General features: G+C 38.7%; 1 protein-coding gene across 3 annotated transcripts in view; it reads right to left on the bottom strand.

The window, feature by feature from the left end:
* dom (domino) overlaps positions 1-18,257 on the bottom strand; it is a 169,260-nt gene that overhangs the window by 43,787 nt on the left and 107,216 nt on the right. For all 3 annotated transcript variants that reach the window (XM_067776462.1, XM_067776460.1, XM_067776461.1), the window contains exon 12: positions 9,595-9,813. In XM_067776462.1, coding sequence (XP_067632563.1) covers positions 9,595-9,813 — 219 coding nt within the window. The remainder of the gene's footprint in view (positions 1-9,594; positions 9,814-18,257) is intronic.

The raw sequence follows: 18,257 nt of genomic DNA, 5'->3' as shown, positions 1-18,257 counted from the left end.
GTTGAGCCATGCGTAACTGACGTTTAAATCTACTCAATAAACACACTTTACAAGGCTGCATTTGTGGCTTGAAACAATTTATCACGCAATTTTTTTTTTAAATTGGCAATTTATTATATGTGACCCGGTCTATGAAAAGGTGGCTTATGACTCAAAAAAGAAATTGCGAGAAACAGCTGTTAACAGCCGTTTTTTTTTTTTTTTGAGTCATCTTTTCATAGATCGGGTCACATATGATAAATTGCGCAATAAATTGCCCCGACGATATCAATTGCCAATTTGGTGTGTGTTTGTACATAGTATAAGATAACAAATCCATTAATCTTTAATAAATTTGGCGGTCAACTTCAATCAAAAAATTAAATTTACAATAAAATATACATAAATCTGTAACTAAATAATCATTTGTCAGTTAAAAAGAAATAGCAATTGTAATAACGTTAATGAGCGGAAAAAAATTTATAGTAACAACTGTAAAATTACATAACGTTTTACAGTCATATACAAATGTCGGTAAATGCTTCTCGATAACCTCATTTCAAGTAAAATAATTACACATATTTTTAAAACAAAACGTGCATTAAAATAGCTAAACAATAGCATAGAATGTATTTAAAAAAAGAAAGTTGAGCTCGATGCAAATACGTATGTGCTCTGAAGTAAACTCTTTCTCAAAAAGTGCGTCCTAACTAAATTTAGTAGTAGCGTTATAAAAACTATTTTATTTGAATCATTTTTTTATTCTTTGTATAATTTAATTTTATACTTAACAAATACAATTAAATTAATACTAAAAGCTACTAGTTGGAACTATAGAACGCACAGCGGTTGTTAATATATTAATGTTATACATGTTTTTCATTTGAGTAATGCAACACTTTTGAGTACACAGCTTTTTCTACTACAAAACAGCTCAAATGTTTCAACATATTAGACTTCACTACTACTGTTTATCTGCAAAACTATGCAGCGAACGAAGAGGGAAAAAGTTATATGAGTTTCCCAACATGTTTAAATTCAAGCAGGATCTTGAACTCGTTTAAGTCAACTTTCGAATTAGTAATGAATGAAGTCGGGATGGCGTTTATACTCGTCCGAATCCAAAAACCGGCAAGTTCGGGGGATGAAAAAAAATTGTTTCGGAGTAGTATCAGAAGGCGGTAGTACCGGAATGTACTGGTCAATCCGACAACACTCCCGAAGCCTTCGTAGGGTGTTTTTGCTTGCCCGTCTTTGCTGTTTATTTGCTGTTGTTGTTGTTGTTGTAGCGATAAGGACACTCACCGAAGGCTTTGGGGAGTGTTGTCGAGTTTATGTTCCTTTGCCGGATGCAGTTCCGGTACGTCCCGGTACCAAGCCCGACCATCTCGGGAACGATTTGTTATGACCAAATGCGACCTTCTACGCCATCCCGCCCTCTCACCCATAGATCCATGAGGAGTTCGGGGTCGCCAGAGCTACGGATAGGTGAGGTTGACAATTGGGTTTGGAGAAGCTATGTATTGCGCTGGCAACCTTAAAGGGCTGCGCTACACAAACCCCTTTAATCCAGTATTTTAGTCGCCTCTTACGACAGGCATACCTACCGCGGGTTGTGTAGCGCAACCTTTTCAGGTTGCCAGCGCAATAGATCGCACACTAACTACAAAAGAGTCACAACTTGAAGATTGTAAATGTTCAGGAGAGAAGAAAAACGGTTTATGTGAAAACGTCTTATACTGAAATCCAGTTTTACAAACAAGGAGACCTTCATTATAAAATGAATTGACGAAATTTTGTTGTAAATATTTATTTACGGACAAAATATATAGCAATTTTGAATTATGACTATTTATGACAATTATATATGATAATTATTTCATCAAAAAAGCCACATTTCACAATACAAGCAAATTTACTTACTCTTTACGTATAAAAAGACACAATTTTAATTAATACACAACAAGATAGTCAGAATTTGAAATAATACGCTCTATGCGTAAAAAAAGTTGTTCTTAAGCACATTGATACAACTAAAAATAGTACTCATTAGTTGATAAACCGCAAGCGATGCAATCAACACCAAAACTGGCATAACGGCAATTTTCCAGTTATAGAAGAAAATAATGACAACGAAATTTATGGGGCAGTTAGAGATGTGTACTGTGAATTGGTTTATGGAAAGCTTCTCCAAACCCAATTGTCAACCTCACTTATCCGTGGCGAATCCTGTTTCATTAACAGCCGAGGTTCTGGCGCCCCAAGCTCCTCCCTCATGGAACTTGGGGGTGGGGAGGGAGGGATGGCCTGAAGGTTTAATGTGGCCATACAAATCGTTCCCGAGATGGTCGGGCTAGTACCTTAATGGTGCTGTGTTACCGGAGCGTACCGGATCTGTATCCTGCAAAGGACCATCACATCGATAACACTCCCCAGAGCCTTCGGGGAGTAACCTTATCGCTACAACAACAACGATTACGGATAAATGTCAAAACGTCATATAACCGGAGGGAATTTTGTTGTTTTAGCAGTGCTTCGTTTCATCCAATAGGGACGAACACTCACAAATTGTCACCAATATCCTCCAACGGGAGTCCGAGCAAATTTGCAGGGATTTTACCAAAGAGATATTGTTGTTAGAGGCATTGGTTCCATATCTCAATTAAAAAGAAAATTAGTGTCATGTGGGAACACGCTACAAGCGAGACATACTTTAGGTATGTCGGGGTTGATTCTGGATAAATAACTGTTATACCTATTGCAGTATTCAGATCAAAGTTGAGCCAGAATGACTCGCGTCTGCTTAGTGTGATTGCTTTCCTCAACTGCGAGTGTAAAGTTATTTGTCATTGAGAACGGGGTTCACTGGGCATTTACTGCATGGTAATTTGCCGACATTTTGTGGGTCTCTCTGAGAGCTTTTTGATGTTTTTCTTTTTTTTTCAAACGGCTGAGTGCCGAATTGCTTCATAGTGTTTACGCATAAACAAATCAGCAAAGATCTCGCATTTCGGAATTGTTGTATTTGTAATCGAATTTGAAAAAAAGTTTGATGACGTAGCGCTTTTGAAGTTTTTCGATTTATTACATTTCTCTCATATTTCGTTACCAGTGTTCGGAGTATTTAAAACTGTTACCTGAGTAAACGACTACGGCGGAGTAAAAATAAAATTTTCGGAGTATATTTTTTTTTCCTTTTTGAAAGCGGGCAAACAACTAACATCAAATTGATTTGGTGACTTGGCAATCCCTTCGATTGTGTTTTCGTCATGAAAAATTTCTCAGCAAAAAAGTTATCTGCCTTATCAGATGCACATGGAGTCGGCCTAAAACGTGTAGGATTACCAAATAATGCTCCCATTAGCACACAACATTCTGGACGAAAAGTGGGCTCTATCTCCACGGATACATATCGCGAAAAATATTATTATTATTTTTGGTTTAACATACATTTTTCATACCCTTTTACTGACAGGAGGTTTCAAGACCGGGCAGATTTCTGTAGGAATGATAATGGCGACCTGGTAACTGACGTACAGAGTGTGGGGGAAGACGAACGCGATATCCCCATTGCCGATTATGAAAAACACGCTCCGGCATCCAACTTTGGCGAAGTGGGAATGGCAATATTACGGCTAAAAAATCACAAGGTGACAAATAATGATCCGCCGGGCTGTTCAAACATGGGGGCGAAGAGCTGGTATAAGATAAAGAAGCAAACAAGTGGGTCTTGCAGTAAATGTGAAGACGAAGTACTTGCTGCCATCGTGTCCTTTGTAGCCACGTCACTGTTGACGGATTCAAAATTGGAGACTGTGAAGGATTTCGTCTATTTGGGAAGCAGCATCAAAAGCAAAAATCAAACGGAGAATAAGTCTTGCCAACAAGTGCTTCTTTAAGCAATTGAAAAGTAAAGTCCTGTCTCGACGAACAAAATTCCCGCTCTATAAGTCACTCATCATAACTGTCCTGATGTATGGCTCGGAATGATGGAAAGTGTCGAGAGAAGATGAGATGGCTCTTGGAGTATTCGAGAGAAAAGTTCTCCGGAGGATTTATAGTCCTATCCGTGATGTCGACGGCGAGTATCGAAGGAGATATAATGATGAGCTATATGAGCTTTTCGCAGATATGACGATAGTGCAGCCAATAAAACAGAAAGCTTCGCTAGCTAGGTCATGTTATGCGGATGAACGAATAAAAATAAAAAAATAAATGTAAGGCGCGATAACCTCCGAAGAGATCTAAGGCCGAGCTTCTCTTCCAATTTGTGTCGTGCTCCTCTTGATTTTTCCCTACAAATTGGCCGGACGGGACCTACGTGTTTTATGCCGACTCCTAACGGCATCTGCAAGGCAGATGAGTTTTCACTGAGAGCTTTTCATGGCAGAAATACAATCGGAGCGCTTGCCAGACACTGCCGAGGGGCGACCCCGCTTAGAAAAATTTTCTTCTAATTGAAAAATCTTATTTCTAAAATTTTGATGTTGCTTTGCCCGGGAGTTGGGATGAACGAATACGCTTCGGAAATTTGTAAACATAGGAAATCGAAGACCTTCACTGAGTTTGGAAAGACAGTTGGAGGAAACTTTGACCTCGCTTGGTGCTCCCAATTGGCGACTGTTATCACAAAACAGGGTTAGCTGACCTCACTGACTCAACGTATTTCATTTTTATATAAAACTTCAAGATGAGCATTATGTTGAATTTAGGCAGGATTAACAGATCGCGTCCGAACACATTTTTTGCTTGCATTTTACTCCTTCTATTCTAACTCCATACGAAAAATATGAACAAACATGTCTTAAAACACGAACAATCATTTCGTCCAATCGTCACTTGTAAATAATCAGCTTTTCATACGTACATATGTATTGAAAACTTCAACCAAAAGATATTACGTAGTAACACTATTTAGTTTTCAGCAAAATACTCCGATTTGAATAAAGTCTGAATACTGCGTCAGCAATAAAACATGTTGTCAAAAGCGTGACGTAACGCCGAGAAATTTATTTCCCAGCCAACTATGATTTTTTTCCTCTCTCATTTTTTATTGCGGGATCTGTTTATTGGTGCATGGTGTTTACGGATTAGGGCATTCGCAGGTGACAAAATTAAAGTACTGGTGAATTTTGGTGTATCAGATACTGAGATGTAAAGTTTCCGTCGTATGAACCCTAACGTCTCTCAGACACGGCCATATTCAAAAGGAATTCTGAAACCACGATAAGTAGATAATTTTGTCTACTTGCTGAACCACATTAGTGCATATTTGCTTAGCGGTATGAATAGTATAACTTTGGAAACGTCTTCTCTAATTTAATACGAATGTTATTCGATAACTGTCAAATTACTATTGTGACGAATATTAGCAACACTAAGCCATACTATCATCTCTAAGCCGATACTAAGCAGCAGGCATGCTTAACCAACGAAACGATATCATTTCGTTACGATAATCAACGTTAATAAACGAAACGAAGTCATTTCGTTTCGTTTATTAACGTTAAGATCGTCAAATTAACGAAATGATTTCGTTTCGTTTTCTGCCATATCAAAACGAAATCAAATCGTTTATGTTGATTATTAATTTCAAACTATGCTGGCAAAGCTGATTGATGGCGGAGTCATTAAAGGTGAAAGCATTATCCAAGCTGATTGCAACTTTTCTCATGAATTTTGACAGTACGAACATTTCTCAGAGTATTTTTGACATTACCACCAACGAATTACACAAACAAATTACATAGAGTTTGTGTGTGTATATGCGCTCGTTGTTGCCACCTTACGGCTTCACCATGGCTATAGCATTGCCAGCATAATTCAAACATAAAGTATCACGTTTTCGTTAACGTTTTTAACGTTAACGAAAGCTTTTCGTTTCGGTTAAAAACGAGATACAATTTATCTTGATAATTTCTTTATCGATAATATTTCGAAGTGTTTCAACGGAAACGGTGGAAATTTTTTGATAAACGATTAGCTTAACGTTAAGGTGCATCCCTGCTAAGCAGTCACTTGTATCTACATAAACAAATCAATCATTATGTCTACACATATTTACATACAAGAAGCAGAGAGATATGCACAAACACATGCATATATCTGAGATAGTCACAAAAGTATGCAATCATCGGTGGTAGTATCACTCACATATAGACGCGCATGTTGCTATGCGAGAAGCTATAAACGTGCATCTGTAGTTTATAGTTGGTAACTAAGTAGTAAATTCTAGAAGAAGGAACTCCTAGAAGTATGCGAACGAGGAAACCGAAGAGTATAAAAGCAGCACAAGCTGAGGCATGAGCAATTCAGTTTGTTTTAAACACGCTATCAGTTGCGAAGTATAAGTGTTATTGTGAAGTGCTTTCAAAGCAGTCTAATAAAGACCATTTTGTAATACAGAACATTGGAGTGTTTTATTCAACAGTTTAGCGATACGAACGTTATCAGAAGGTGTGAAATAAGCGGAGTTTCGCTAAATTCGTTATACTATTTTATCCAAACCCGACCGATACTTTGTTCGCATGGCAATAGAGAATATACTCCTTCTTTATTTTTTTCAACATATTCACCATTATCTTACAAAACATTACCGTTTCAAAATATACGCTGGTTCTCCAAAATTATCGCACGGCGTTCTTTATCATCAAATCTGACGCACCCTCATTAGTTATAAGATATTTACTTGGCATACACACCCTGTTTTCTTAGCCATGAATTGTACAGTAACTAACTTAACTACTTAACTGTTAGCTAAACAGACATATTTACAAGAGTAAAATATTTAACTCTGTATTAATTGTAAAACTAGCAGATTTCCTTTTACAATTATGAAGACCTCTCCTTATTGAAGTATTATGCTTTTCCTCTACCATGCACTGTACATATTGCGCATGAACGCGAGCCCCAGCCAAGAGTAGTATGGACAGTAAGGACATGTAAAACTTTCAATTCGACGCATGCGCAAATATGAGAACTATTTTTTGTACGCCCTTCTTTCAAGTGAAAGTGTTATCCGCCCTCCACCTAGAGTAGTCTCAATATTATCCAAATGAAAATAACCCAACAAACGTACATCAACGCACCAGAATGCACGACAGCTCAAATGCACAAGAAACAGTGCTGATTAATATGTAATAATACTGTCACAGTATTTAAATCATAGTGAGTGAATAACTGAGTGATCTCGCGCTACTTCAGTAGCATATCTTCACTGGTTAATTATTAATGTATATCACCAATTGCGTCAGCAACCCTTCTATAGCATCATGTTGGTCCATTACTTGTCCGATTGGCTGCCATTTTCGGTAATATTACCGACTCTGTAGAGTCCATACTTGAAACTGCGCTATTGTCAGCTAAAGGATCCAAGAGATCATTTGTAGTTGTTTCATATGCATCGCCTTCAGAAGGCGCATCAGCTTTTTTCGTACATTTCGGCGTTTTCAATAGCCAACGATGAAGTGTTGTTGTACCAGAGCGTATATTTGCTGCAGGAACACTTTTCTTTGACAATCGGCCACGGCCGGTTACAGACATGTTTGCCGCATTTGCTTTTGACGCAGGCGCTTTTGCCGCGGCAGCCATCAACTTACTAGTCGCTGTGACACTACTTGCTTGGCTAGTGCTGTTACTCAATCTAGTTTTATGATTTGTGTTGGCATTCTCGGTATCGCTATCCATCAAATGCTGCGCCTCTTCGACCTCGCACTCGCCATCATTCTCCTCACCATATTCGTCTTCCTCATCAACATCGTCGTCACTCTGGTATATATGGCTTGTATTCGGCGTTGACGAATATTTCGCTGTACTCAATCTTCTACTTCGCCGCCTTGGTTGTTCTTTTTTTGCAAACCGCGAAGTACGTATATCTGGCAACACAGGACCAGTATCTAATGTCCATAGATTAATTTTCACCGCTCCACGTGAACGCGTACGCGGGCTGTTAACATCAGCAGGGTTTTGATAACCTCCAGCAGGTGATGGCGTCGTATTTGCTGCTCTCAATTTCGACGCAGATGTATTTCCACCGGCGACGCTTCCACGTTTTGTCGCTGATGACGAGGCATTCAAATGTACGAGCAGTGTCTCATTTTCTTCAGAGTCCGATTCATCCGACACATTGTAGTATGTCGAATTCGTTGTAGTTGTATCATGTATTTGCGTATGCGCATTCCATACATCTAAACTATTCGAATTTGTTGGTACATCTAAATCGTTGCGTCGTCGCCCATTTTCGAACCGCTTATGCATATGCGTAACATTCTCATCATCTTCGGTTGCACTTCCGCTATTCGCCTCATTATTGTCTACGTCCGCCTCATCGCTATCATAGTAATCATCCTGTTCGGCTATATCGAGCACAGTCACATAACTGCAGGCATCATTCTCACTTCCGCCTTCAGCAGTGCTGTTGATATCGTTTTCAGATTGTTGGTCTGGTGTCGGAGAGCAAACATTTCTGGAGCGTAAATTTTTTTTACATGGTGAGTAGGATTTTCTTGGCAACCGTTTGCGCACTTTCTTTACTTTTTCTTCCTCTTCACTCGCATCTTCATTCTCGTATTTACTTTTTTGCTCAACTTCATCCTCACTGCAATGACTTCTCACACTATTGTAATTGTTATCATTTTCGGATGATTCATTTGAGCTACCCACAGTATATGCCTCTTCTTCATCCGCGCCATCATTTTCATCTGCGATTTGCTCGCTTTCGTTTGCCGATTTCTCTTCATCTTCATCTGTAGACGCCACTTCTTCCTCCTCCTCATTCTCGTCATTACCTGTACAATGCTTCCGTGGGCTACTACGCGTCTTTTTCGGACTATTGCGTGTTTGACGTCGGTTTATTGCATTTCTACTTGTTACATTATTAATTACTTTGCCTTTTGTGGGATTTATAGCATGGGGCGTAGTACCACTTACTGTACGCTTTCTCGTATTAATCCTTGAATTCGCATTTTCCCTAAGCATTTTACGTTTCTGCATCATGCGGCGACGATTCAACAAGTTTTGATTTTTTACTCCAGTAGGATTTTTTGTTGATCTCGTTGCTACTGAAGGCTGGTTGTCGTCTTGAGAATCTGACACATCATCGTCGGTTGCATCATCGTCATCTGTATCCCCTCCTCCTGTTCCCTTGTTGGTGACCGCTGTTGCTTCTACCGCCATTGAAGTACGTGTTGTCTTTCTAGTGGATTTTGGTATTGTCATCGTCGACTCCACAGGCTCTTCTGCGGATTCTGTTGGAGAGAACGATCGTTTTGTTGCTCTCGTAGTACTACCCCTGGCGGTAGACCCCCGCCCTACGTCAATACTATTAACTCTACTTCTATTGCTCACACTATTATTTCGTCTGCTACGTACACTCTGATTAGCACTTTTATTCGGCTTAGCCTGTTTTTCCGCTATACTATTATTTCGCGATCTTACAACACGATTTAAACCTTGTCGGCTGCTGGCAGCAACGGTATCAACCGAAGTTTTGTTCACCCTACGTCTACCTAATTTACCACCGCGACCTATCTTTTGTTTAAGTACTCCTCTTCTTCTATTTGACTTAATCATAGTTTTTGTTTTAGTTGAAGTAGTTCCTTGTTTTTTATTATTAACCTGATTATTTGCATCCTTGCAATTATAAGTGAGCATTTCATCAGCTTCAGCCTCCTGTTTAAGCATTTCTTCCTCCTTTTGCAATGCTGCCAAACGATTTGCTTCCCATTCCCTTTTTTGCGCTTCAATTTCTTCTTCCGCTGCGCGTAGTTGTTCGGCAGTCCATGCAGCACCAGTTTCTTCAACAAACCGCATTGCGTAACGTTCGATTGGCGAAAGCTGCGTATTATAAATAAAAACATTTTAGTTAATAGCTTATAAGGATAAAAAATACGTAATTTTTACTTTCTAAAAGGTCAGCCTGAGAATGTAAAACGTTGAGTGATATAACCAAACGTTAAAATTCGTTTTGACTATGTCTGAACGTCTAGATTTATTTTGGCACCCGTTACCGTATTCAAACAAAACTGATACTTTGTTCAAACTGTTAGTAAACTTATGCCAGACTTAACAAAGTAGTACTTTTATATTTAAACCTAGAACAGTTATTTCTAAAGTTTGACCGAGCTACAGCAGATTATGCGGCTTCGGCTATGCTCTGTCGGTTCCTTCGGTTTCAGTTCTACTTCAAACAAACCAAAAAACCCAGCCATGTCTTCATTCACAATAATGATGAGATGATCCTGAAAACAATCCAGAAATTATCCCGAAGTAGTCCCGCAATTATTCAAGAAAAACTGCGATATTATCTTAATTACATTAAAGTACATCCCGCCTTAATCAGATGGATCGGCTGCATGTTAAATTGCAGGAAGATTACACCACAATGGGGATTGTACGAAGGCACGAAATCAGTGGACAGGGGCACGCCGCAGGGAGGGGTGCTATCACCTCTGCTGTGGAGCTGGTCATCAATCAACTGCTCAAGCGATTCGATGAGGGACCCGTAAAACTTACGGCTTACGCAGATGACGTTGCAATTGTCATATGTGGAAAGTGTCTTCCAACGATTAGTTCTTTGATGGATCGGGCGCTTCGCGATATTCATACCTGGGCATCTAATGTCGGGTTGAAAGTCAATGCGGAGAAGACGGATATGGTCTTGTTTACAAAGAGGTATAAGGTCCCAAATTGGACCAGGCCTAAGTTAGGAGGGGTGACCTTACAGGAGAAACCTTGCACAAAATATCTAGGAATCATCCTAGACAGTAAGCTGTTTTGGAAGCTCAACGTGGAGGACTCAACGGCACTCTATGCATGTAAAAGAATGCTGGGGTGTACGTGGGGCTTATCGCCCTCTCTTTCTCATTGGGATTTTACAGCGATTGTAAACCCTATTCTATACTATGGAGTTCTTGTTTGGTAGAAAGCCACACAAAAAACGACATACCTCAAAAAATTGGAGGGGGTATGCAGCCTATCGATGCTTAGCATTACGGGAGCCCTGAAAACAACCCCAACGGCTGCACTGTATGCCATTCTGCACATTCCACCTGTAGACCTGGTAGCAAAGAAAATAGCATTAACAACTGCAACCAGGCTCGGTGCCTCGGGGCAGAGAAGGCGAGAGGTGCACATGATCGACCAAGCGGGAAAGGCATGGGTTCAAGCGCGGGGCTGTAAAGTGTTGAAGATTATGTGTAGGTCTTACAACCTTAGACTAACAATGTTAAAAAAAAAAAAGAGGACTGTAGACTCATGACGGGTATTCTGACTGGACACTGCCTTCTGGCGTCACATGCCTTTAAATTAGGCTTGGCCAGTGATAGCAGATGTAGGAAGTGCGGGTTGGAGGAGGAAACGATCTGTGCTCGTGCCCTGCACTTGCCATACTAGGACTCCAGCTATTAGGAGTGATACAGCTGTTAGATCTAGAAGCTGCAGGAAGTGCGGGTTGGAGGAGGAAACGATCTGTGCTCGTGCCCTGCACTTGCCAGACTAGGACTCCAGCTATTAGGAGTGATACAGCTGTTAGATCTAGAAGCTGCAAGTGGTTCAAGTCCTACGAAGCTTCTAGTATTTGCCAAGAGGACGGAGTTATTTTATAACATAGGTCCTGGTTTTTGATAGGGTTTTTCAGTTTGGTCGTTAAAACAAACTTCTGGTAACACTACGGACTCAATCAGTCTATGTGAGGTCCTCATGGACCGGCCAGTTCAACCTAACCTAACCTAAATGCATGTGAGACAAATCAAAATCTCAACGAACCGGTTAGTCAAGTAAGTGAATTGAAAATAATCAAAATGGAATTGAATCTTATAAAGAGAGAAAATGAGGTTCAAAAAAGGAGATTGAGTTATTGAAGAGAGAAAATGCGATAATGAAATGCAACATGGAGCATAATCAAAATGAATCTTCGTTTTTTATTTCGGGAAATGATAGTTTCTAAATGAAAGTGTTATGAAAGCGCTTATTTCAACAAAGTTAAAAGGACGTGCTTTACGCTGGTTTCATTCGCGATCGGATGCAATGTCACTTACTGTTCGAAATTTACTTGAAGAAATGCAGTTACTGTTTGAAGATCGATCTAGTCGTTTGGTGCTAATAAAATCATTTGAAGCACGAAAGTGGCAGACGAATGAAACATTTCAGCAGTATTTTAATGAAAAAATAATACTATCAAATAAAATGGCAATGAGTGAAGTGGATTTAATAGAACATATCATTGACGGTGTCCCAGATTACGATTTACGTTCGCAAGCCAAAATGCAACGATTCAAAGAAAAACAAAGTTTGATCAAAGCGTTCCAGGGTCTCAAGTTGAGAAAAGACTTTCCGTTTAAAAAAAATGATGCAGTTCAACAATCAAAATCTATAAAATGTTTTAATTGCAATCCTTTGGGCCATTTAGCAGTTGTCTGCAGCAAACCTAAACGTGAAAAAGGAACTTGTCATGCATGCGCACAGAAAGGGCACTATGCTGCTGAATGTCCGACAAGAAGTATCAATCACGTTGATGAAGAAGGCGATGGTAATGACGATGATTACGTAAGAAATATAAAATATAGTTTCATTAAAGATAGTTACATATTTCAATCAACACTAGGTACTTTAATTGACACAGGCAGCTCAATAAGTTTTATCCGCCAACAGTTCGTGCCCGATATACTTTTAGTTAGAAACATTAAACCTAAAAATACATTTTTCGGAATCAACAAATGCCAACTTAAAATAATTGATCAACTTAAATGCATTATTTCATATAATAATTGTGAAAGAGATTTATGTTTGTTTGTTGTGTCAGATGAGACTATGACTTACCCTGTAATTTTGGGTAGGGATTACTTAAATTTGGCTAAATGGAAATTTAAAAATGAAGCATATGCTTGTGATTCTTATGAAAATATGTATTGTACTTTAATGACAATAGATATAAATAAGAAGGATTCATATATTGAAAATAATGAAATAATTGGGAAACAAAACAAAAATTTGATAAAATATTTAAGTCTTTATTTGTACTACGAACGCCCCGATGAACCAGAAAAAAAATGATGAACCAGAAACTTATTGCAAAATGAAGCTTTTATTAAATAATGAAAAGCCTTTCCTTTACCCTCCGCGGAGATTAGCATATAATGAGAGAGAAAAAGTTCAGGAGATTTTAGATGAGTTATTAGAAAAGAATGTAATCAGGCCAAGCAGATCCGAATACTCTTCTCCAATAGTTTAGTACGGAAAAACACAAGAGATATACGGCTTTGTATATGATATGTATGTATTTGGCAACTCTAACACTTACGATATTACAATACCTAACATAAGTATATAATGTAAATTTAAGGTTCCTTATTGTCTTCTTCTTTTCAATAAAGTTAGTCTCTCACTAGCAGTTCCCGGTATCGTATTAATTCTGCCATATATACATATTACTGGCGACGAGGATGGGATTCGAACCCACGCGTGCAGAGCGTGTCTGAGCGGTCAGGGGAATTGTTAACAATTAATACACATATTGGTCTTTTTCAATATACCACACTAATTTTTGGGCTGAAGACCGCGCCCCAAATCTTCAATGGTATAATGTGCGAGATTTTGAAAGGGTTGGATAAAGTTCACGTATATTTTGATGATATTTTAGTATAACGTAAGAGTGAACGAAGAGAAATGCGTATTTTTTCTAAGGAACTTTGCTATTTAGGATACTCCATAAAGCAAGAGGGTATTCGACCAAGCCAAGAGAAAATCGAAGCGGTTTTAAACGCTCCTGAGCCGCTAAACAAAGCTCAATTGGCTTCTTATTTAGGCATGGTAAATTTTTACCAAATTTATCTAGAGAACTCTCGTGCTTGTATACGCTGAATAGCAAACATGTTGACTTCAAATGGACAGCGGAGCATAGTGCTTGCTTTGAAAAGAGTAAAAAAGCTCATTCTCAACATTGATGTTCTTACTCACTATGATCCATCGAAGCCAATTGTTGTTGCGTGCGATGCTAGTCCGTACGGAGTGGGAGCGGTGTTATCACACATTATTGATGGCGAGGAGAAACCGGTTATGTTTGCATCAAGCACACTATCCAAGGCGGAAAAAAATTACTCTCAGCTGCATAGAGAGGCATTGGCTATTGTTTTTGCAATAAAAAAGTTTCACAAATATATTTATGGGTTGAAATTTACTATACAAACAGACCATCAGCCGCAGGGATTCAAGGGGTTGTGTAGCGCAATACATAGCTTCTCCAACCCAATTGTCAACCTCACCTTCGAGCGGCGAATCCCGTTTCACTAACAGACGAGGCTCTGGCGACCCCAAGCTCCTCATGGAACTTGGGGGTGGGGAGGGAGGGATGGCCTGAAGGTTTAATGTGGCCATATAAATCGTTCCTGAGATGGTCTGGTCAGCACCTTAATGGTGCTGTGTTACCGGAGCGTATCGGATCTGTATCCGACAAAGGACCATCACATCGATAACACTCCCCAAAGCCTTCGGGGAGTAACTAATCGCTACAACAACAACAACAACAACAACACCATCAGCCGCTACGAGCGATTTTTGGAAGAAAAAAAGAGATGTCAGTTGTAGCAGCTGATCGTTTACAAAGGTGGGCGATTTTCTTATCGATGTATGACTTCGAAATCCGCTACAGAAAAGGCTCAGATATGCAGCACGCTGATGGGCTATCGAGACTTCCACTAGATAAACCATTAGAAGAAGAAATAGTATCAATAATGTGGCCATCAATAATTTTCCACTTAAAATTGATGAAGTCAGGCAAGAAACAGGAAAGAACAAAATCTTAAAGAGATTATTATTATTATTATTTTCATCATAGTTTACAAATAAATTTTTATAAACTATTTTTGATTAGGGTACCTGGTTACTGAGACCATATGGTTCCCTGCAATTAAGACATATTGGCAAAGATCCCTGTTAATAACACTGAGTCAAAAAACTAAACGAAAAATCTGCTTTAGATATACTTTACCAAAATGTTAGAGGCTTAAACACCAAGTTAACAGAACTGTTTTTAAAATCATTTAACTCAAGCTACGATATAATTGCTTTAACCGAAACCTGGCTGAAACCTCATGTTTTTAACTCAGAGATCCTCTGTAATGACTACCAGATATATCGAAATGACCGCCTGAACAGGGTTGGAGGTGGGGTTCTGCTTGCTGTACACTCTTCAATACCATCTGAAGAGATTTGCGTAACCGCCACCGATACAACTGAGTTCTTGTGCATACGCACACAAATAGCAAATATCCACATTTATTTGGCCATCTGTTATATCCCGCCATCTTCTGAACTGTCCGTTTATATGAATCACATTTCCTTGCTAAGAACTGTTAATTCGATGCTAAAGCCTTCCGATTCCATTATTGTCTTGGGTGACTTCAATATGCCACACATATCATGGTGCATCTCTGACTTTAATATCGTACCAGTTTCGTCAAAGTCTTCCAACAATGAATTTCTAGACGGAATGTCTGAGCTGTGCCTTCAACAAATCAACATCCAATCGAATAAATTCGGAAGAGTGTTGGATTTAGCCTTTGTGGATGATGAATCTAAATATTCCATTAGTCGATGCGAACCCATTATTGAACCTGAAGATGCTTACCACCCTTCCCTCAAAATAGTTTACGAAGTTGTAAATTATGCTTGTAACAGCGGAAATAAACGATACGACTCCAGTTATCGCTTCGACTTTGCGAAGGCCAATTTTAAAAAATTAAATCGTGATCTATCTCGAATAGTGTGGCCAACATTTAATGCTGATGTGGAGCAAAGCGTTTCTCACTTTTACAATACCATTTACTGTCTTTTTGAAAAATACGTACCTAAGCGGATTTGTGTACATTCCGATACAAGCCAAGTATGGTTCACTAAAGAGCTGAAAATTTTAAAGAATAAAAAGTCTCGATCTTTCAAGTTGTTCAAAAAGACGGGTTTACATAACCATTACTTACAGTACTCGATTCTACGCTGCAAGTATTTTCAATTGAACAAAAAGTGTTACAAAGCTTATCTTTGTAAAATGAAAAGAAATATAATTTGCAACCCGAAGGCATTTTACGGATTCGTAAAATCTAAACGCAGGGTGAAAGGGTTTCCATCATCCATGAAATTCCAAGATAATATTTCCAGCGATGATCAAGAGATCGCCGACTTCTTTGCGGAATTTTTCAAATCAAATTACTCTATTGAGACCAACGTTTCACCTAATGAATACCCATACCATATTGATTCATGTTATTCAATCAGAGCTCCATTTATATCTTCAGAAGATGTATTATCTTATTTAAAAACTTTAAAAGTATCATATTCATACGGCCCCGACAGGATCCCGACACACTTTCTTAAAAAATGTGCCGCAAACATCTATCAGCCGCTAACAGATTTATTTAATTTATCTTTAATTTACGGCGTTTTCCCAACAATATGGAAGGAATCTTTTCTTATTCCGCTTCATAAAAATGGAAGCAGGTCTTCAATAGAAAACTACCGGGGCATAGCAAAGTTATCCGCTATCCCACAGTTATTTGAGGCTATTGTTACCCACCACCTAACATTCCCTATTTCCCCCATAATTGCAAGCTCGCAGCATGGGTTCTGTAAGGGCAAATCACCTATCACCAATTTACTAGAATTTACCACCCATGTTTCTAATGGATTTAGAAAAGGCCTTCACACTGATGTAATTTACACCGATTTCAGTAAAGCTTTCGACAAAGTATCACACCCATTACTTATTCATAAGCTCAGTCAACTCGGTTTTCAACCCCGTCTTATATGTTGGATTTCTTCGTATCTTGGTTATCGTACGCAAAAAGTAATCTTTAAAAATACACTTTCTGGGGTCATCAATGTTTCTTCTGGTGTTCCTCAGGGCAGCCATCTTGGTCCGATTCTGTTCTTGTTGTTCATAAACGATATATCTGGTACAATTAAATACTCAAAAATCTTGATGTACGCAGACGATGTAAAACTTTTCAAATCATGTGCCTCGGTTGAGGAACATTCCTTGCTTCAAATGGATTTAAATCACTTGGTTACCTGGTGCAATGTAAATTATATGCCGCTCAATCTCAAAAAATGTAAATTCATGTGTTTTTCTCGGAGAGTTTCGCCACCAGCTTCATATACAATTAACAACTATAATCTAGAAACTGTAAATAATTTTATTGACTTGGGAGTCATGATGGATTCCAAACTTAGTTTCAATCTTCATATTAATGCTACAGTGAATAAAGGCAAAGGTGTTTTTGCATTTGTTAAACGGTGGTCAAAAGAATTTAACGACCCTTACATAACTAAAGCACTTTTTACAACATTAGTTAGGCCAATATTAGAATACGGCTCGATAATTTGGAATCCGCGTTATCAAGTCCATGCAGACAGTCTCGAATCAATACAAAAACAATTTTTACTATTTGCCTTAAGAAATTTCCAATGGGACTCTTTAACTAATCTTCCACCTTATACTAATCGATTAAAGCTTATCAATCTTCCAACTCTTGCTAGTCGAAGGGAAATGCTTGGTGTGATATTTATGACAAAAATTTTAAATGGATCAATTTCGAGCCCATTCCTTCTGAATGAAGTGAACTTTTGCGTTCCCTCTCGGACATCGAGACACTTCAAACCTCTTCTGCTGAAACAATGTAGAACGAATTTCGAACAAAATGAACCTTTTCGGCGTTTATGCCAAGATTATAACTCTCACTCAAACACATTTGATAGCTCGGACTCCCTTTTTTCTATAAAAAAGATTGTTCTCACCTCTCTAAATTAATGTATAATACGTTTGCTTCTGTTCTCTTTAAGTATTACGCTTGGCTGATGAAATTTCTTCTGTAGCTGAGCAGTCTCAGATCGTGACGCTTGACAAACCGCTGCCCATCAAAGACTCGGCAAAATAAAAAATAAAAAAAAAGTTATTATATATATATATAAATCGATCGCGTGAACAGTGAACAGGATTAGCCTGGTTTCATTGGGCCACTTGAGGGCAGCGCGCTGCCACAACGTCCATTATAAAAAAAAAAAAAAAAAAAAAAGCTAAGTGTATATTGTCTTAACTTAAAGGGTATTTATTTTTCGTTGCTGTGTTAAGTAGTGTGGTAGACGTTGTGGGTTTTCAAGGCGTTATTGACAGTGTTAATTGTTTCCGTTTTACTGCAATCTAGTGCAACATCCATGGGGGTTGATACTTTCGTCAACGGACAAATTTGCATCATGTGTTCGGGAGTCAATGCAGTGGAGCATGTCGAACA

The sequence above is a fragment of the Eurosta solidaginis genome, chromosome 3, assembly GCF_040869045.1.
Source record: "Eurosta solidaginis isolate ZX-2024a chromosome 3, ASM4086904v1, whole genome shotgun sequence".
NCBI lineage: Eukaryota > Metazoa > Arthropoda > Insecta > Diptera > Tephritidae > Eurosta > Eurosta solidaginis.
This window is presented reverse-complemented; position numbering and strand designations above follow the sequence as displayed.